The 21,792-nt window shown below is 42.7% G+C and overlaps 1 protein-coding gene across 1 annotated transcript; it reads right to left on the bottom strand.

Moving 5' to 3' along the window:
* Positions 1-2,875: 2,875 nt before the first annotated feature.
* Positions 2,876-5,953, bottom strand: HOXA13 (homeobox A13). The gene is made up of 2 exons (XM_089531339.1): positions 5,227-5,953; positions 2,876-3,120 (listed from the first exon to the last, which is right to left on the bottom strand). The coding sequence occupies exons 1-2, from the start codon at positions 5,951-5,953 to the stop codon at positions 2,876-2,878; spliced, it is 972 nt and encodes a 323-aa protein (XP_089387465.1).
* Positions 5,954-21,792: the final 15,839 nt, after the last annotated feature.

Raw genomic sequence — 21,792 nt, 5'->3', positions numbered from 1 at the left:
AAAATAAAGTTTGTGATGCCACAAACAACGAGGCCTGAATCCTGCTCTTTAGTTATATGTAGAGCAAACCCACCAAATCCACAACTGAATGGTGAGTCAACTTGCAGGTGAAGCCCACTGATTCAATGGTTCCACTTAACTGGGCCTAAGAGTAAGATTCAAGCCTAAGAGATTTATCATGGGACAAGTTTTCCTGGCCAAGAATCCTTGAAGTTACATTTGTGGTTTTTATGCTACATGCAAAGTCCTGGGGGGGGGGGACCCTCTATCTATGAATGCATACACACACATTGACATGAATGATAGGTGCAGAAATCTAGACAAGCATATCTATATGACAGGCATAGATGTAAACTGGGCTTGGCACTGCTGAAAAGGTAATACAGAAAACCATTATCTTAAGGCAGCGATGTCCAAACTCTGGTCTTCTAGGCTCTTGGACTTCAGCTCCCAGAAGCCTCAGTCGCCTTGGTCAATGGTCTGGGATGCTGGGAGCTGAAGTCCAAAACACCTGCAAGGCCAGAGTTTGGACATCACTATCTTAAGGGGGTTGAAATGCTTTGCCTTTACCAGTGTGATTTGCCTTTAAAAATGTATTAACAGTATTAATTGGGGTGGCAGACAAGGAGCAAAGAGCTCCCAAAGAAACTTTTTATTCCCCACTCAACCATTGCCAAGAGGTTTTTGAGAAGCCAATGCCCAGTTAGGAAAGAAGCAGCAGGATGAGTGGCAACACACACACACACACACACACACACACACACACACACACAGAGAGTAGGCCTTGATCACCAAAGAAATACGGATGTGAAACGAGCCAAAGACTAGAATAAATGCAGGCCACTGTGCTTCCCAGCATCCTGACTGGTTCCTCTCTGACATTCCCTTGTGAAACAGGGCTAGGAGGCCAGCCTTGGTTGATTTCTTCTTTCCATAACTGCAGTCTGCGGACAAAACTGATGTGGAAACGCGAGGTGGCGCCCTTGATCTACTAATCCAGAAAGAAGGCTATTCATGAGCTGTCAGGAGTCAAGGTCACAAATTGTCGTCCCCCCCTTCATCAAGGTCAAGGTTTAAGGCCTTCCTAGCCCTGCCATTTCAACGAATACCAAATTTTCTCCCTTTCTCAACCCCTCTTAACCAGTCCTACCAATAAACCTTAAATACCACACTCTTTGCATTTGTGGCCTAACAACTGTTTTTCATTTTGGAAAGAGGTGCCCAGGCACTACTTTTATATCTCCTTTCCACCTTCAAAAAAACACAAAAACCCTGACTCTTGAACCCTACTGAAACATTTATAGTTTAAGTAAAGCTAGTTATCGTGCGTTTATTCTCTGTCCTGTGTAATTTATAGGGAAAATGTGGACCGTATCAGTAATTTAAGAGAAAATCTATTAGGCCTACAAGAGAAGCGGATTCTTCAGGAGATGCTTATATAAATGGGAGGGAGGGGGTCAATAAAGGAGGGTTTAATCACATTTTTTTTATCACAGTGACTGTTTTATTAACAGTTTTAACACTAGCGTCTATCTACAGCACTTAAAATTTCCATTTTCAGTAAAAATATATATATATATATAAAAGAGGGTGCACAAATACATTTTCACAGTGTGCTGATTTATTATTATTATTATTATATTTACAAGATAGCATCTTCTAGTGTAAAGGGAAAAATAGTGCGCTGGTTGAAATAACTGATTTGGGGGTTTTTTGGAGGGGGGAAGTGATGTAATGGATCCCTACACTTTCTACTGCTGTCTCATAACTGTAAAACAAAGAAGGAAAAAGGACTATTGGTAGATGAAAATAAAGAATATAGAAATCAAACTGGGCAGCAAAATATAGTTTCACTTGGGGTTCTTTGGGATGGTTTCTCAAAGGAAGGGAGTGCTCTTTCCATCACCATAATGCATCCATGTGCTTCTCTTTAACTGAGGTGCGCATGGTTTAAAATAGGAATTTATGGGATTTACACCAATTTTGGACAACTGGATAATGTCACTAATATTGAAAAGCTGGAGCATCCTTTTGCAAATTTCTGAAACATGCATTACTCCCACTGTTTGGGTCTTTTTTTTTTTTTTTTTGGTATCAAAAAACCGAACCACTAAAGAAATTAAAAGTATTTCCAAGAAAATGTCCCCACTTTTTTTGGGTATATATTCCCAATAATGTATGTTGCATTTAATTTCATCTAAGGTTAGTTCTCCACTTAATTATATCCATGCTGCTGTGTTTGTAATGCTTATTCAGTACCTTCCTCAGAAAAAAGAAAGAAAACATAGAATACATTGCTGAAACATACAGTAATTGTACATTTTTCTGCACTATGTTTACCTGAGCAACCATCCAGCATGCTTTTCAATGTAAGGAATTGGACTGTGCGCATATATATATATATATATATATATACACATGCTTACACACACACACACATACATACACATACATACATACATATTCCTCCTTTGGAAAAAAAATATTTCAGATTATACTTCTAAATAACATCCTAGAAAAGTCATGGTAATACTTACACGCTTTTCAACACAAAAGTATATTTTTCTCTCTCTTTAAAATCTGAAACTGAAATATCTCTGCTTTGGGCATTTGGACTCTATTTCAGTCATTAAAATTGTCTCTTTTGGACGGCGGGGGCACGAACTGTTAAGTCTTTAAAACAATTCTACAACCCAGCCTTATTCAAAAGCCATTTCCCCCCCAAAGACACAGAGTTCTTGGAAAAAGAAGTTCATCGTCTTGTCTTTTTTAATTATTATTATTATAATCATCATTATTATTATTATTTGAATCTGGACCAAAAAAAATAAAGAAGTTTTTAGGCCTCTGGGCAGCTGCGTTTCCACTTAATCCATTAACTGGTCGTCTTCAATTTGTTGATGACTTTTTTCTCTTTTACCCTCCTGTTTTGGAACCAGATTGTGACTTGCCTCTCTGAGAGATTCGTAGTGGCTGATATCCTTCTCCGCTTGTCCTTGGTAATGAATTTATTTGTAGCGTATTCCCTTTCGAGTTCTTTTAACTGGACCTTGGTATAAGGCACTCGTTTCTTTCTCCCACGTCTGTAGGAATTGGCATCGGAAGGATGTGAAACCACGTCTGGAACAGAAAAACCAAACAACAGGAAGGTGGGCATTATTGACGGCTATTTAAATAAAGTAAAATAAAATACCAGGTTTATTACTGAGATCCCCTGTATCCCCTTTCAGGTTAAAAGACTGGGCTAAACTCTTACACCAAAAGGATTACAATGGTTTCTACATTACCCTGCAAAATGTGAAGTCGAAGGCTTTCACGGCCGGCATCCACAGTTTTTTGTGGGTTTTTCGGGCTATGTGGCCATCCATGTTCTAGAAGAGTTTCTTTCTGACGTTTCGCCATCTTCTGAAGATGCCAGCCACAGATGCTGGCGAAACGTCAGGAATAAAGTCTTCTAGAACATGGCTCCATAGACCGAAAAACCCATCCTGCAAAAAGGTGGCTTTTCCTCTCTATCGCTAGCAGTACTTCGCTTAGGAATCTTCTCACCGTTTCACATTAAAGGCTTTTGGAAAATTATACGCAGCTATAATAAAACCTACGAGGTGTGAGATCTGAGGCCGTTCGGGGGGGGGGTGTTAACTGGGAATTATTAATATCCTCCAGCAAGCTTTTTCTGGCTGATTATTTCCTAATTCACAGGAAAGGATTTAAAAAACAACAAAACTATCCTTTTAAAAAAAAAGCTATACCTTTATCCCGTATCCATTCCTGTGGTCAACACAGAACTAAAATAATCCCTAACTAGTTTTGGTACAGCTGGATGGGGGAGGGAGAGTGAAGGAAGTGGAGAGGCTATTTGACAGAACAATTTAGAAGCGGAACAACCAAGAAAGAAACTGAACTTGAAAAAGTACAAATAAGGTTAATAGTATAAGTAGAGTGTAGTTTCCGAAAGCTCATGCTGCCGATTTCTTTCTTTCAGTTATTCTCAAGGGTGTTACAACTTCTCTCTACAGTATATCTATATGTATATATGCTCAGATAGAAAAGGGATCAGTATTAGTCAAGTTTTTGTTATATCACTAAGATGGCTGATGTAACATCAGGGAATGCCGCATTAATGCTAGGAAGGTGGAAACTAACGTCCATAGGAAAAGTAAAATCTTATTATTCCGAGAAGGCTGCTTCAACGAGACGACAGGGAGTATCAGTAAGAGGACTGACGCTGCTTCTACCACTAGCAGCAGTAACAGTCATTTGATTTGGTGGACGGTGTGATAAAAGAAGGTAAAGGCGCATTAATAAATTATCAACGTGTGTGAAAGGGACAGCCTCCGCGCCAGTGCTGGGAAGGGTTAGAGGTCAGGAGCGTTGTCGCGAATGGGGCTGAGAGTGCTACTTGCGAGCAAATCCCACTGCTGTCAATGGCGCTAAAGGGCTTAAGTAGGAGGCAGGAGAGGAGTACTAAAAACAGCATAATCCAACCTGGAGGAAAAGGGCTCATATGTACAGGGACTGGTGGCTCAGAAAACTCAGCTGCAGCAGCAGCTCCGCTTCTTAAGCTGAAGGAGCACACATTTCGGGAAAGGGCTCAGCTCTGCCATTGCTCAAGGGGCTGAGAATGGAGGAGAAGAAGAAGAGGAGGAGGAGGAGGACGAAGAGGAAGAAGCAGGAGGAAGAGGAAGAAGAAGAAGAAGCAGGAGGAAGAGGAAGAAGAGGAAGAGGAAGAGGGAGGAGGAGGAGGAAGAAGAAGAAGAGCTGTTCTGAGAGCCTTTACAGCTGAAGAGCGGGGTATACATACCTAAACAAAGAAAGAAGAAAAAGAAGCAGCAGCAGCTATCTTAAAACGTCCTCCCTAAGTCAAAGGCTTTCGTGGCCGGCATCCATAGTTGTGGTTTTTTTTGTGGGTTTTTCAGGCTATGTGGCCGTGTTCAGAGAAGATGCCAGCCACAGATGCTGGCCAGAGTTCAAGAACAAACTCTTCCAGAACACGGCCACATAGCCTGAAAACCCCACAACAAACCCCAGATGTCCTCCCTAAGGTTAGGCGAAGAGAACTGGGACCATTAGGGCTAAGAGGAAAGGATGGCTGAAGAAAGGGCGCCTTTCAGGGTGGTTTTTTTTTGGGGGGGGGGGGTTCTTTGGGGGGGGGTGAAGGGGAGCGATCCTGTGGCCCAAGGCATCATCCTCTTGAGCAAAGGAAGGTCCTTGCAGGTGCATTACCGGGGAGAGTGGACTTCCAGAGGTGGGGCGGCTGGTTCTGCTCCTTGGGGCAATAGACCTGCCCGTTCCAGCCGTTGGTGATGGCCCAAGGCTGGTAGCCCTCCATGAGCATGGAGTCGTGGCGGGGCTCTCCTCGCCCTCCGAGGGTGGGCACCACGGCGGGCATATCCAGGTAGCCCGGGACGGGCTGGTAAGGTCCGGCGGCGTAGCCTTGGTAGAAGGCGAACTCCTTGGCGCGGGAGGAGAAGTCTTCCCCGGCGGCGGCGGCTACTGCGGCCCCGGAGGTGTCCATGTACTTGTCGGCGAAGGAGGAGGCGGGCTGGGCGCAGGACTTGAGCGAGGCGTTGGGGTGGTGGTGGTTCATGCCGCAGGGGAAGTAGCCGCTGCCGAAGTAGCCGTAGGGCAGGGCGGCGGGGCCCGAGGAGCCTTGCACCGAGGCCGAGCAAGGGCTGCATTGCTTGACAGCCGGGACCGGGTCGGCCATGCCAGCCGGCCCCGAGGGAGGCTCGCTGGAGGCGGCGTAGGCTGCGGCGGTGCCCGGGTGGGCCATCAGGTTCCTGGGGCACTGGTTGCTCGCCACGAAGCTGGTGCCCGCCGCCGCTGCAGCCGCCGCCGCCGCCGCGTGGAAGCCGGCTTCCATGTTCTTGTTGATCTCCTCCAGGCTGTTGTCGTAGAGGAACATGACGGGCTCGATCCAGCGGGGATGGAGGAGCACGGAGGCTGTCATAGCCCGAGCCGCATTGAGACGAGTGGCTCGTATTTTTAAAAGCCCCAAAGACTGAAAAAAGGAGATACTAAATCTCCCAGAGTTGACCAGGGGCTGACGCGCCCCAGTGTCGCGGCAGGGAGGACCCCATTGGCTCCTTTCCCCCCACGTGACTATGCAAAGCAGCTGATAAACATCTGAAGGGGGATGGAGGGGAAGATAATTAAATCATGTCCTAATCGCAGGGGCGCAAGGGGCTGGGATGGCGGGGCACACAGGATCGGGCGCTGCCGCCCCTCTTTCCACTCAGGACCGTGGGGGTGACAAGGGGAGGCACGGATTTGGGGTGCAAGAGAAGAGCAGGTATTTCCCCCCACACTCCCCTTCCTCCTCCTCCTCCTCCTCCTCCTCCTCCTCTCTCTCTCTCTCTCTCTATACAAAGTGTGGATACTCCTCCTTCCCAACCCCCCTCTCTCTCCAGTACATTGCCTACAGGAAATTCTTTCAACAGGATATCCACCAGCTTTGTGCCAGAAAAGCCTTCTGACTTTCTCAACATTTTCTTGGTGATCAACTGGTGGTTATTTGGTTTCCCCTTTTTTATTCTTTTTTCCTTTTCCAGAGGCTCTCCTGCCCCGCCTTTGCCTCCTCTCTAGAGCAGCTCCTCTTTTCTCTGGTGAAGGGAGAGTGCAAGGCGCATCCAGCTTTTGTTCCTATGAAAACCAACGGGGACCATAACCATCTCTTTCCCAAACCCTACCCAGCCTTATCACGTTTGGTCAAAGCCCCGTATCACACCTCCTCTACTGACCCCTCCAGCTTGGATGCACTATTTCTTTTAAAGAAGAGTATTTACAATACTGTAGTCTTCTTGTGCATAAAGAAAATTAAAATAAAGGAGAGGAACCGATTAGTTCAGGTCGGCATTGGGTTCCCGAGTGGCCAAGAAGGAGTTAAGTAGACCTCAGAAATGAATCAACCTCACTACATTATTATTATTAACAATAAAATCGGGCTGTCCACAATTTGCGCTGGAATCATCCCCGACTATGAAAATAAATGTTGCGTGGGATTATTTACTGTCTTTGAGTGACCAAAGGACTCCCTCTTGTTGTTGTTGTTGTTGTTGTTGTTGTTGTTGTTGTTGTTGTTATTAAAGCCCTTTTTCAATGAACTCAGTGTAAGCCTATGTACTGGGAATAATAATGCAATGCCACACGTGTCTGTTCAGAAGCAAGCCTCGCTGAGTTCAATGGCACTTGCTTCTAAGTAACGGAGTAGTAATGTAAAAGCCGTTATTTCTCTACTAATAAATGCTATTTTCTTAGATATAGATATTGGGGTAGCATGCTAGAGGATGGAGGTTATACAAGGGTTTAGAGATATGGTTTAATTCTTCAAAATGGGTGCAAGGCAATGTAATTATGAAAGGAAGAAAACCAGGGGTTTATCGGTTCTCTGGCTCCAAGGAAAGGAGGAAACTGGCCCCTCTGCCCCTGAACTGCGTGTTTCTTTGATGCCCCCTTGACAGGTATTGATGATCTATTGTGCTGGCCCCGGCCCTGGCATTGCGATGATGTTGTTTTCACCGCAGTGCTACAAGAGTGGAATTCCAAATCGTGCATTGTTCGGAGACTCTCCTTTTCCCTTGTATGTCGAGGAAGGAACAGATCTGTCAGTTCGCCTGTCCACCAGTTGGGCAGGTCCTGGCTCTTGGCGGAGAATGGTATGCGACACCGGGCAATCTTGTCACTGGGACCATATTTCAGTGAATTCTCTTAAGGGCGGCCAATAAAGGGCTCCCTTCCTCTCCAGCCCCAACCTCCGCTTGGATGGGCTTTTCCGCATTCCTTCTCATGGCCAAAGGCAAATATTTATTCCTGGCATATTTTCATTTCATCCCCCCTCCCTTCTCTCCGGTCTTTTCAGCCTTCCAGGAGGAGGGGGAAGAAGTGGCCTTCGAAATCTTTCCATTATTTGGTGGCTGGGAAGGAGAGATGATGGTTGTGGGGTGGGATGGGACGCCGTTCTCCCCCTCCCTTTCTATTGTGGGGGTGGGGAGGAGGTCTCATTCTTAAAAACTCATCTCTGAGGAACCAAAGCCCAGCAGATCCCCCCAAACATACTCCCCTCGGTTGTTCACCCTTTCCCCCTACACACACTTTGGAGGTGGGCAGTGCTGTTTTACATACGGGTTAGACACGACTAGAGGCCAAGGTCAAGTTGAAAGCTCCAGTCTAGCCAATGCCAGGAGTGTCATTCAAAGTCCGAGGAGCCTGTCTGGTTTGCTAAAGAGGAGCAGTAGTGAGAAAGGGAATGGTTCCTTCCTCTTCTTCTTCTCTCCCCCTCTACCCCCTCCTCACCCTCCCCGTCTTCTTCTCTTTCTAGCCTTTTCCTCCATCTCGGGCTCCCCTTTTTCCGAGCAAGGTTTTCCATGCTCTCAAGTTCTGGAGAAGATGGGAGTGCCAATGTCCAAATAGTGTCCAAATAACGTGCCACTGTGGGTGTGTGAGGACATCATCCGATATAATGTTTGTGCTTAGTTGCTTGGCTTTGTTCCAATACGGAGGTTGGAGAGGGATAAAGGATGGGGTGGGGAGATGTGTGTTGGTGTGTGTGTGGAATTGAGATTGAGAGAGAGAGAGCGAGAGAGAGGAGGACATCTTCCAAGGATTGCTCATTGTTCCCCACCTCCCCAGACAAGCCAAGTTTTTTGGTGGACATCGATCAAAACAGAAGCCTTCAACCTCAGCCCCTTCCTGATTTGCTACGCGGATCAAGAATTAGCATGACTCATGAGTTCTCCATTTCTCTCGAGTTCGAAACAATTTCAGGAGATATCTGTGTGTAGTAATAGTAGTAGTAGTAGTAGTAAGGTACCGCTAAGTCAATATGCAGTCCTGTTTCAGCAGTTATTGGGACAACAAAATATCAGGGATGGTATGCTCTAACTCCTTGCAGAAAACCAGGAGATAAACAGTCAGAGCAAAGGCACAAGCCAGATCGCAGTCCAGTAGCGTTGCATGAGCTAAACTGCCAACCTAGGAACTAAGCACAGCTTTCAGAAGCTACATGCCTTCTACACGAGTGTACAGTATATGATAGCTGTCCCCCCCCCCCTTTTTCTGGCATTTTGAGAAATCTGTCCCGGACAAACAAAAATACAAAACTGCTGAGCAACAAAATGCAGGCCTTTCAGCATGGCGATGGGTAAGGATAGGCAGAATAAGATATTCCTGGACTAATATATATTTGTTTTAATGTGGTCTATTCTACTGAAATGTGTGTGAAAATACAGTAAAAATTAGGTTGCCGTTGTGTAGTGCAGTGCAGAGAAGAGGGCAAAAGTTCTCACAGATCTGCCACCACTTCCCTTTGCGGATTTATATTTTGAAGAGAGGTAGCAAACCATCTATGGAGAGAATATACTCATACACTCACATATATAGACCCACATCCAAATAGGTATAGTATAGGTATAGGTACACATCCAGAGTACCTACAGTTTGGTTTTCTTTGAGTTTTTATAATGTTTAATATTTATTTCACAAGAAACATGAAGTGTTCACACTCAACTTTTCTTAGAAGCTTAATATTAGTATATTTTTCCACTTTTAAAATATTGTACAATCAGAGCTTGTCTACAGACTCCTGGCGGTCAAGACATCTTCCCTTCCAATCCAGGCCTAAAATATTATTTTCAGTATGGTAATGATGACTCTCTTCCCGAACCACAGCATAAATCCGGATTAACCATATCCAGCATCCTTTGTGAGAACTGATACCTTTGTTCTGGATAATTCTGCTCTGAGGTGGGTTCCCCCCCCCCCCGAAAACTGGAAGGTGGACCTGATAGTTGAAGAAAGACTAAGCCAACTAATTTCAGTTTGGTACCTCAACACCTAGTGGGAATAAACAGACCAGTTTATAAAACAAAAACAAAACCCTTTGCATATCATTTTTAAAAAGGGATCCCAGGACTATCATCCAGGAGAGGCCAAACTCCTTAAAAGAAGTAAAGCAGTAAGGACAAGTTAGGCTTCCGCAAGTCTATTAAGGAATGAAGGACCATTTGAAAACGGGAAGGATTGCAGAATGAGGCCACGAACTCTCAGTTGTCCTTACATTGTGTGAATGCGACTTTTCCTTAACAAAAAGCAAAAGCTTTGCCCCTGTAGTCCCGCCCCCTTCACTCACCCAGAGCTATGGACACTTCGAATACATTTTTCACATTATATGACCCAAACATGGGTAACTCCAGGCCTTGCATGTGCAACATGCAAACGGCCAAGAGGAAGTCACTCCGAAGTGTTGCAGTTAACTGCCATCAAGTCGAATGAGAGACCTCCAAGTCATTGGCTGCTCAGGTCTTGCAGACTCAGCCTCCGAAATTACATGGGCCTTATCTTCCAGGTAAGTGCTTTGAAAAATAGAGTTTTGGATACCCAATCCAGGGATACCTAGGGACACCTAAACCTTTCTGAAGCCAAGAAGATTGAAATCACATCCCTATGGACGTCCACGCTGTTTTATACCCATTGACTTCAATGGGACTTGGCATTTTAAAAAGGCCCAGCAGTCTTTAGGGCAGATAGTTTTCCGTGGGAGAAGGCCAACTGAGATGCAGTTTAGCTCCATTGAAACAAATTGAGCTTTCCCACTCATTCCAGCACGAGATGGATCTCACCCTATTCTTAAAAACATTAAGTCCTAATGTGAAGTTGAAGGCTTTTATGGCCGGCATCCATCATTTTTTGTGGGTTTTTCGGGCTATGTGGCCATGTTCCAGATGAGTTTATTTCTGACCATCTGTGGCTGGCATCGTCAAAGCCCTAACTTTGTTATAAACAGTAACATAATGCAGCTTTTAAATTAATCTGGTCCTGGTCTCATAATTTCCTCAAAAATATTATTACTATTGGAAAACACACACACACACACACATTCCTATATCATATCATCACTAGTGTAGTGTGCTTGTGCAACATACTACACATTTGTATAAGGGCATTGGTGTATATATGTAACTTATTACCTATGTGTGTAACACACTCTATGTATATGTGTGTGTATGTGTACCTAATATAATAAGTATACCTTTTTAAAAATAAATAAATAAATAAATTAGCCTTGATTTAAATCCTGGGATTCCTAGTAACTCAGCCACTCCGAGTGGGGAAAAATCCCATTTAGAGCCAGGATGGTGATAGGAGGAACCCTTTAATCAGATTTGATTTTCATGAGCGAATGCAATTTACCTGCCATCACATTATTTGGGAGGAAGGTTGCCGAGGCCTGGCTCCTTCTATCCTTTTCTCCACGTCCACATTCCTGAGCCTGTTTTAAGGACACATTGGACTGAAGGATATTCATGTGTTTCTAATGTAACCAAACAGCTTTACGAGCAACATTTGCTGGACATCCTAACTCCTTCCCCTCCCACTGAGTACTGGGTTTTGTTGTCGTCGAGATAATTGGAAAATAGGAAGGATTTTCAAAAGCAAACGTTAAAGGCGAAGGGGGGAGAGTTAAACTTCAGGAAGACTTCTGTAGAGATTAAACGACCCAAAAGTGCATTCCTTTTTAATACAAGAGCAGATACTGCAATACAAACACAGACACACACACACTCACAGACACACTTAAAAAAACGCTAGTGTAAAAAAACTCAATGATTACAATCCGGCCATTTTCTGAATCCTCTGCTCAAAACACAAGTGAGGTTTAAAACATCCAGGAAACATAAAAACGATTCAAAGGCAGGCTGGAGATGACTCAGTGCCTATTGTGTAAAGGGTACAGTATACATTTACAGTATACGCTTCTGTCCAACCTTTTTATCACTTTTTCACAATTTCTTATGGATCCTCTCAGTAATCTGAGAGTTTAGGAATTCGTGGGGACGGTGTGTGTGTGTGTGTGTGTGTGTGTGTGTGTGTGTGTGTGTGTGTGTGTGGACCCACAAAGACGTCTGGTGGGAGTAACAAGTTAGTTCTCTCCGACGTAGGTTACTCTTTTCTCTCCCCTTCCAAAAATGCGTAAGCGGTGTGTTAAGAGTAGATTTTATACAGGCGCACAGTGCGAATACCCTGATCATAAACACAAAGATACTTTAGCTGTTCCTCGGATTAAGGCTGTCTCTTTATGGAGCTCCTCGTTTCTTGTATTATTATTTTTTTATCAAGAAAAGTGTTTTGGCCAACATCTTAAAAAAAGGGGTGGAGAGAGAATAAGAAGAAAATCATGATTAAAAAAATGTTTTTTGGGTTTATTTTTTTAAACCACCAGATATATTATAGAAGATATACTTTAATAAACTCTGGTCAGGAAAGTGTATAATACAGTAATAATATCACTTGGATGGAAGCACTGATTTAGAGAAGCAAAATTACCTCAATAAGAGACACTGATCCCTGGCTGTTGGTAATTCCTCCTTCCCACATCTTTGCCGGGAGGTTATATTAATTGCTACCACATGATTATGACCTCCATTGTTACAGACATATTAAACCAAGCCTGCCTCCGAAGAAGCTCTTTGTGAATAGGTCTTCTTCAGCTATATAATATTTGTGCACAGAACAAATATTAAAACAAATGTGTTGGAAAGGCAGGGTTTGTGGCAAAATATGAGAATAACTTCCCGGACTCTTAAAAAAGTCAAGATAACATTATTTCCACTGCAATTCTTTGTAGTTACAAGAAGTCCTATCAGACTTGCTCAGCAACAGAGGGCAGAATTAGGTTGAAATCTAGATCCTCCTAACTGGGAGTAAGGCTCACAGAACCTAATGAGACTTATTCTCAGTAGATATGTATGGGATGTAACTCATCGGCTAGGAAAGTTTCTGAATTTTTTAAAGCTGATAATAGCAAGTCTGGCACCAGTTTTTTCCCTCCGAGTTGTTGATTATGAGAATGATTTTAAGTGAGGGGAAAGAGAATTCATAGAAAGGATAACGCAGGCATTCTTTGCCTCCAGAGTAAGCCTCTCATAATTCTGGAGCCAATAAGATTCAAAGCTTCCGTTTATTACTATGATTTAAATCGAAAATGCAGAGGTCCAGTTATGATGCCTATTTTCCTATAGGACTGTAGTAACTTTGGTGGGGGAGGGATGTGTTCTTACTTTCATTTCCTCCCTTACAACTGATCCCCCCTCCCCTGTGTAGTCAATATTCCCGAAGAGGAAGACCATATAAGAAGAGGGCTCCCACAACTTTCCCCCAAGGAAGCCTCCCAGCACTGAAGCAGGTGAAAGTTGTCTCCTTTCCCCATAAAAAGATGGATGCGGGTCTCTGGACGAAGGAGGAGAACTCCTCTCTCGAGCAAGGAAAGAATCCCCACTAAAGCTACTGCTTTTACTATAGGTTTATGGAAAGCGCGTACAACCGCCACGGCTCCTCTGCCTAAAAGCCAGCAGAAGACATATAAATTATTATTGAGTAATAATCCCATCTCATAACCTGGGCTCAAACAATTTGCTCTGAGACCATCCTCTGGAGATGTTGAGAGTAGGAGGTTGTGTAGAAATCCTCTCTCCTGCTCCCTCCACCCCCGAAATTCAAGCTGGTGTTTAGTTTATAGTTCTCTCTAAGCACACAAGGAGCAATGCATCGTGGCGGTTGCTATGATAGGACTGAATCGTCCAGAATTATTTGTACAATTCATGCGTCTAGAATAAATCCACATTTTGCACCGATTCCACCGCTCCCTTTCCCCTGGAGTTTAGTACTTCTCTCAAGGGCCAACGGGGTTTTCTTCTTCTTCTTTTCACAAGAACTGTCTTTAGTCATTTCACTTACTTCCTGCAGGCAGGCCTTCCTCCACTGGATTTTTACGTTTTTTTTGTGGAAAACAATATCAAACAAAACTTGTCTACCTACTACAGTTTTCATTAATGCAGAATATAATATATTGGTGCAGCTCTGGGGCCCTTCAAGGCTTCATGATTGCCCAGACTGATCTTTCTATGGATGAAGGAGAAGAGGAGGAGAAGGAGGAGGAGGAGGAGGAGAAGGCTAAGAAGAAGGTCAATTGCTTTTTTTCGGAGTAGCACTTTATTTTTAAAAGGGGGCAATCCCCACTCGCCCATTTTAAGCAAGGCACACACTCTCAACCCTCAGAAAACCCTGGGATAGGTTCGTCTTAGGGTCACCATAAGTACAAACAAACAAACAAAGAAATACTTGAGGGCACACAATAACAACTCACTACACCTCTGGCATGATGATGATGATGATGATGATGATGATGATGATGATGATGATGATGACGATTTGATGAAAACCAGAAGTGGACTTTTACTTACTTCTGTTTCTTTCCTCCTGGTGGTGGTGGGGCATTTGGGGCAGAGCAAAAGTCCAGGAACAGAAACTGGGTCCAGGGACTCGCCACAGTTTCCAACTTACATAAGCTACCTTATATGGTATTGGTAGGCCCAAAGCAATGAACACATATTGCAACAGCCTTCCTCACCACCTTCACACTCTCCAAGTGTCTTGTACTACACCTCCACATCATCCCCAAAAGACAGCCCCTATGGAGATAATGGCAGTTATAACACACCCCTGGAGGGGAAGTAGGGGAAGTGCTCCTCTAGAATCATAGAGTTGGAAGAGACCACAAAGGCCATCCAGTCCAACCCCCTGTCATGCAGGAACTCTCAATCAAAGCATGGCCATCAAGCCTCTGCTTAAAGACCTGCCATAGACTATGTTAGGAATGTAATGGAGTGATAATGGTGTAATATGCTAAAAGACAAGTAGACTTGGACCCGAGAGAGATGTGTACTATTCAGCTCTGAAAAACGTTCAGTAGACTGCCAAATAAATCCTCCTGCTTCCCCCTGTCCCCATGGTATCAAAACCCAACCTGAAGTTTCATTTCCAGTTCTGTGAATACCAAGGGAAATGCATCAGATGCTTGCTATAGTAGAGCTGAGTCTCCATAACTACATTACAGTTCATATGCCTGAAATAGCAGGTCTCTATGAATTATAGTATGCCCACCATAGGAATGGTGTGATGGATAAGATCACTGATGTAAAACCTTTGCAAGCTTTTTTTATTTAAATAGAAATTACTGGGCGGCAACGTTCAAACACGTTCAGTTCAGCAAATTCTTCCTTCTGTTCTGCTCATTCTGGTCTCACTCTGAAACTGAGTCCCGTTGTGTCCGGATGGAGGAAGGATACATCTGATACATCTGTACCTTTATGTTAACATATACCCAAACTCCCAAACACTTTTAGGTTCCAGTCTTACAATGCTTGAAAACCAGCTGTGAGGTAGTAGTTTGAGCTGTGGCCCTGGAGACCAGGGTTTAATTCCCACCTCGACCAAGAAACCCACTGGGAAACCTTGGGAAAGTCAAGGGAGGGCAATGGTTAAACTCCTCTGAAATAATCTTGCCAAGAAAAGCCCATGATAGGTTCTTGAAGGCACACAACAATTTATAACACTTTCATGGAAGTAAGTATCAATGGGATTTATGAATAGACATGTATCCCCTTGCACTCTGGATGGGAAATACTTTCTACTGATTTCAATGGAACTCACGTCAAAGGAAGTTCAGGTCTGGAGCCGTATCTACCTTTCATCTGAAATAATAGCTGAGGATGGGAAGAGGCTAAAACGCACCCTTTGGGTGTTTAACCTGGATATCTATCTATCTATCTATCTATCTATCTATCTATCTATCTATCATCTATCTATCTATCTATTGTCAAGGCCTGTCGAAATGTAGAAACTCAGACAGAGTTGAGCAGGGTTTCAACTGCTGTTAACTGCCATCAAGTCACCTTCGACTTATGGCAACCCCAAGAATAAGAGAGGTTCAAGTCAATGCTTAGATCTTGCAGATTCAGGGCCATGGCTTCTTTGATCTGGAAGGTGGTCCTCCTCTTTTCCTACTGCCCTTTACTTTTCCCTACATTATTGTCTTTTCTTGTGAGTCATGTTTTCTCACGATATAGCCAAAGTAGGATAGTCTCAGTTTAGTCATCTGGGCTTCTAGGGGAGAGTTCAGGCTTGATTTGATCTAGGACCTATTTGCAGTATTTGTCTTTGTTAACCGTCCAAGGTATCCGAAGAACTCTTCCCAGCATCACATTGCAAATTAGTTGATTTTCGCCATCACAAAACCATAGAAAAAGAATATTTAATAATATAATAACAAAATGAATGAAGGTAATATTTTCAGTCAATGTGGATAATTTAGCAACCAACATATTTACTTTGATGGGCGTTGGTACACTGTTCCACATAAATTACGGCTTCTCATCAAATGCAACCAACTCCATATTATTCAGTTAATTATAAATCTTTGGATGGTGACATCTCCATTGCTAATCTATGCAATTTAAATCAGAGGTATTCAAAAGCCATGCTATCAGAATAAACAGAATTACTCCTGACTAATTGCATTGTGTTAAGCAGGTCCTCATCTTTCCCCCCTAAAAAATTCCTCCGAAATAATTCGAATGGATTACAAATAAACTCAGCGGGATTAAATTCCAGTTAAATAGTTTTAAGATTGGGAAGAAAAACTGTGTCAGGCGCATTACAATTCTGATTGTGGATCCATAATTGTACGTAGACCTTACCCCTATGAAAATAAAGCACAATCTGATATACTGTATATGATAAGTAAGTCACGTTAAACTCAGCAGGACTTACTCCCCGAGTAGACATGTCTACAATTGCTCTGTCAACGTGTTGCTCTTTTCAAGCTCCCAATAATCCCTACAAAGAGTTACTGGTTTCATAAACAGGGATTTTAAAAATCTGTGACCTTCTGATGTAACAGTCTCCTGGAGGCGACCATATTTCTATAAAAAATAATGAGACCAGGGAGTGTTCAGAAGTGTTGTTACTTCATCTGCACGTTCAGTTCTTGCAATGACCGAGGGCGAGTAACAACAGTTCACAGGAAATATTGTGGAATCTCCTTTAAACATGACCAAATAAAAATGATAAAAAGGAAGAAACCAAATGCTCCTCCCTTGGAATGCTCTAAACAACTATAAACCCACGTTGACCAAGACTGCTGGGGATGTTCATTCTCATGTGACTCACGAACAGTGTGGTTTTAGGCTGAGATAATTATTTCTTTACTTTGAAAGAGAAGATAATCTGGAACGGGAGGATCAGTTTTAAAAGTTTGTTATGGAACAGTTTGGAGCTCTGCAAAGGCACAACATATACTTGTCAAAATGCAAGTAGAGTTTGTATTTTAAAAGATCACTCTTGGCTTCGTCTTGAAACACTAATTGAAGACCTGAGCATAGCTGAGCTACTTAAACCCCATTGACTTCTTTGCCATTGAAGCAGTTTAACCACTGGAAGGACTTGCAGCCTTGAAGAAGAAACCAACCTAGATTTTGAGTTAAACACAGTCACGTGGCCTGTATGCTTGCCTATGTCTACGTACTTGTGTGTGTAATGTGTATACTTGTGTGTGGATATGTATAATTTGAGGTTAGCTATTTATATTTATGTGAAATATTTTATTTCAATTAATATATTTACATACCTACTGTGTATCCTTTATGTATCTATTGTGTGGGTGTTTGTGTATGTACATCTCTCTCTGTGTGTCTATAATTCGAAGTTAGATGTCTGCATGTATGAGAATAAGGTGTTGTTTTGATGAATATGTATATTTATACGCACACATATATATAATAATGCACACACGTGCAGACATATGCATCTACCTTGTGTGTATGCTGAACTTTTTGCAGACTGCTTTGATTCCCATGCTGAGAAAAAGGATGAATGATGATGATGATGATGATGATGATGATGATGATGATGAAAATAATATGTGTGTATTTATACATGTGTTCATGTGTGTGTTGAATATGAAGTGAGATATTTATTGTATATGTATGTTGGCTGTCTCTTTGTATTGCATATGTATGACAAAAAGACTCCTTTTAAAAATGAAAATGGGCTATAACCTATAATTCTATACGTTCGGCATACATATGTATTTTATATGTGTGTATGTATACACACACACAACCTATCATTCTATTTGTGTATATGTATGTGTGTGTGTGTGTGTGTGTGTCAGAGAGAGAGAGAGAGAGTGCAGATGCTTAGTCTTATGGAAAGGAATCCCTTTCCCTGATGAAGACTTATCACTATATTCGAGGTTGAATTGCAAGAAATCCCATTTTAATAAGGGAGCTCTTTCTGTGGTTAGAGGATGCTGGGAAGCCCAGCTCTGAATGTCTTGGCTGATTTAGTGTAGCTTTCGCAAACAACACTTTTTCCAGTTCTTACCCAATACCTGGAAAAGAAGGAGGGTATGTTGTGCCTTTTGTGCCACCTTGACACACGAAGCCCTGTGGTCACAACAACCCCAGAGCCTTCCACATTGGACCAGTCATGTCACTTCCCTGCTGAAATAGTTTCACTCTCTAACTGTTGGTTTCTGGACATGAAGTGGTGGTTATGACCTACAGGGTCCAGGCTATCGACCTTATCTGGATATGTCCCTGGCTCACTTTTAAGATCTTGAAGGGAGGGCTTTCTCTGGACCATACCACCATCAGAGGCAAATATATTAAGGACACAGGAAAAGCCTTTTCAGTGGGTGCTCCTGGACTGTGGAGTTCCCTCCCAGAGAAAGAGAGATGGCCCCTTTCTGCTTTCTTTCAGCAGGCAGCAAAGACCTGGTTTATCCAAGCCTTTGGCTGTAAAAGACTGTACTCGAAGGGTTTTAAAATTACGGTGTGCTGTATTATTATTATTATTATTATTATTATTATTATTATTATTATTATTATTATGTTCTGATTGTCCATTAACTGTTTTAAATTAATATTTCTAACATTATAGTGTAATTATTTTAACTCTTGTATTAGATATTGTCTTAGCTGCATTTTGTTTTAATATATATTGTTAGCTGCTTTGGGTCCCTTATTGAGAGAAAGACACGATTTAAATAGGACATATAAACATATATACTTCTATTGTAAGTCACCTTGAGTTTGATATTTTTCAATAGGCAAATGATAAGAGTCCACATAACTAACTAAATAAATACAATGCCAGTTGTAAACTACATACAGGTGCTACTGTTGTTATTTATTCATTTACATCCCAACTTTCTCCCAGTAATGTGACTCAAGGCAGCTTACCACAGATTTTATAAACAATACAGATTACAAACCATAATGAAAGTATTAACATGCAAGTAATTTAAAATACAATGAAACAATTTGTGGAGTTCTTCTTCTGAAAGAAAGCAACCTATTGCCACGAAGACGAATTTTTTCTCACTTTGTGAAAGGGAAAGGCAAAACGAAACGCTGGGAGGAGAAAGTTGCCTGAAACTTTGTGATGCAAGTGGCCAAACAAAGGCAGAAAACTCTACTACTAGCATTTTCTAGCATAACGATGAGCAAAATGGCTGACTTCTGGGTATTCCTGTCTCCAGAGCTGAGCCAGGTTGGTTGGAGCTACAGAGGAGTTCAACCCCTGATCTGTTCTGCTGCTGGAGCTGTTGTTTCATTATCCAAGGTTTTCAGCTTAATGATTTGAGTTTATAACACATCCTATTAATGACAACATGGCGAGGGGTGTTGTGTCGAAAAGTCCCCACTGCTTGGAGCTCCAGGCTTGTATAGTCTTAATGAAGGACTTCTGGATTTGAGCAAGTCCACCAGAGATGGTGGCGTCGGATGAAAGGCTGCAGTTGCAGCAGGCACCTATTATTTAGATAGCAGGGGGAAGAGCATTTAAACAACAGGGCTCTTGTTCCCTGCCTTGCCAACAGCTTTATTCAACGTAACAGTCTAAGGGAATTGAGTGCATGCCAACATCTCAGGCAGCTCTCCCCCAACTGATTTTTTTTTAAATAACCACTCAATGAATAAATAATTTTTAAACCCCCAAACTGATTGCCTGGGGTTAAAATGCAGCCAGTAATTTCATAATTCAGAACTGAGATGCATGAGCATTTTTGTTGTGTGTGTGTGTGTGTGTGTGTTTGTGTGCATGTGGGTGTGTTTTTAAAAATACAGCCTCTATGTATCCAGCTTAAAAGCCTTCTGTACTACAGATTTCACTGTGGTTGTACCAGTGGTTGAATATCTGCCTTTTATTTCTTACTCCTTGGAGCCTGTTAGTAATTACTTGCTTTCATATGTTTTTCAAAGTTGAATTTTTTTTCAGCCCTCTCCCCCCAAATGGGGACTACATGGCCTATGCTGGGTCACCTATCACCCAGTCATGATGTAAATTGATGACACTGAAAACTATGACACATTGGTCACACAGTTTCAGATATTAAGAGGGATTGTGAGTTAGAATTGAGCAGAGTCACCCACTATTGGTTTGTTAGGCTGCTTGCACTTCACAAGTAATGTTGCCAATTAATTTCATGCAGTTAATATAACAGATATCATGAAGAACAGGACTGCTGAGCCTGGGCAGGACCTGTGTGGTTTCTTAGATAATGCATTCAGAAAATGAGGGAGGCTTAGGCCTCTGATATAAGGTTACACATAAGGGAAAGAAATGGGGGAAGGGGACAACAGAAAGGTAACTGGGAAGTCCTCAAGGAAGGAGAAGAAAGAAACAAGGAATAAACATTCCTAAAATCATGTGGATATCTATTTGAGTGAAGCTGACGTCAAGCATATCTTTGTGAATTAATTAAATGCAAAGAAGATGGGAGGGAAGCAGATGTCTAGGGTGTTTTTCTTAAACTCCAAATGTGGGAGGATAGGTATCCTGATGTCCTGCCAGGTTTTTAATATTTTAAAAAAATATTCCTTAAATTTGATGGGAGTCTTCTCTGTAAAAATGCACAAACTCTGGGAGTAATAACAGTGGTATCTTTAGCATCAGATGGGAAAAGAAAAAATTGGGTATACACCAGTTGGTGGATGAGGGGAACACATGAAAGATGGGGGGGGGGGGAGGGAAGAACTTTATTCCAGAGAGAAGCATTGGGAAATCCCTGTTCAGCCCCATGGCTATTAAGATGTGGGGTGTCATAGGCTTCCATCTTATCCCCCATGCTGTTCAATATCTCCATGAAGCTACTGAGTAAAGTCATAAGGGGGGTTGAAGTGGAGTGCTATCAATATGCTGATGGTACTCATCTCTATTTGTCCTTGTCAACTGAGTCAGCTGGGGCAGTGCAGGTACTGGACCAGGATCTGGATGGGATGAATGAGAGCCAATACACTGAATCTGAATTTGGATATGCTAGAAGTTCTGTAGATTGGTGGTTCTTGGGTCTGTGGATTTGGGTAAACAGCCTGTCCTGGATGAAATTTAACTCCCACAGATGTGTAGTTTGAGAGTACCCTTAGATCTTTGCCTGTCACTGGAGGCTCAAATACAGATCAGAAAGGTTGGCACCATCTTTGAAAGGTGCACCAGCTATGGATCTTCCTGAACAAAGACAATCTAGCCACAGTACTCTATGTGCAGTTAACTATCTGATGACTATGGTAATGTGCTCTGTGTGGGGCTGCCCTTGAAGAAAACTTGGAAGCTGCAGCTAGTGCAAAATGTAACAGCTTCATAGCTGACTGACTGGAACATCATATCACACTGGCTGCCAAGACATCTCCAGTCTGAATTCAAGGTACTGACAGGGGCTCACTAGGAGGGTGCAGGGCATGGAGGCTGCACCACGTGACACCCTAAGGTGTGTGTGTGTGTGAGAGAGAGAGAGAGAGAGAGACCACTGCTCCTTTGGGGAGAGGAGAGAATTGCTGTGGAGTTCACCTGTGCCCCTTTAAAATGCTGAAGAGATAGAGTGAGTAGGGCCTGTTACAGACAGCCAAAATAAAGCTGCTTCGAGTCACTTTGGAGGTATGGTATTTCAATGAT

The sequence above is a fragment of the Sceloporus occidentalis genome, unplaced genomic scaffold (assembly GCF_023333645.1).
Source record: "Sceloporus occidentalis isolate IW3139 unplaced genomic scaffold, rSceOcc1.0.p SCAF_7, whole genome shotgun sequence".
NCBI lineage: Eukaryota > Metazoa > Chordata > Lepidosauria > Squamata > Phrynosomatidae > Sceloporus > Sceloporus occidentalis.
Note: the sequence above shows the minus strand (reverse complement) of the source record. Positions and strands in the feature narration are given on the sequence as shown.

Excerpts from the sequence above, each read along its gene's own strand:
- HOXA13 (XM_089531339.1), bottom strand. The coding sequence starts at position 5,953 with ATGACAGCCTCCGTGCTCCTCCATCCCCGCTGGATCGAGCCCGTCATG. Across the intron at positions 3,121-5,226 it reads CTGGAAGTCCACTCTCCCCG|ACGTGGTTTCACATCCTTCC; the intron begins GTAATGCACCTG and ends TTTCTGTTCCAG.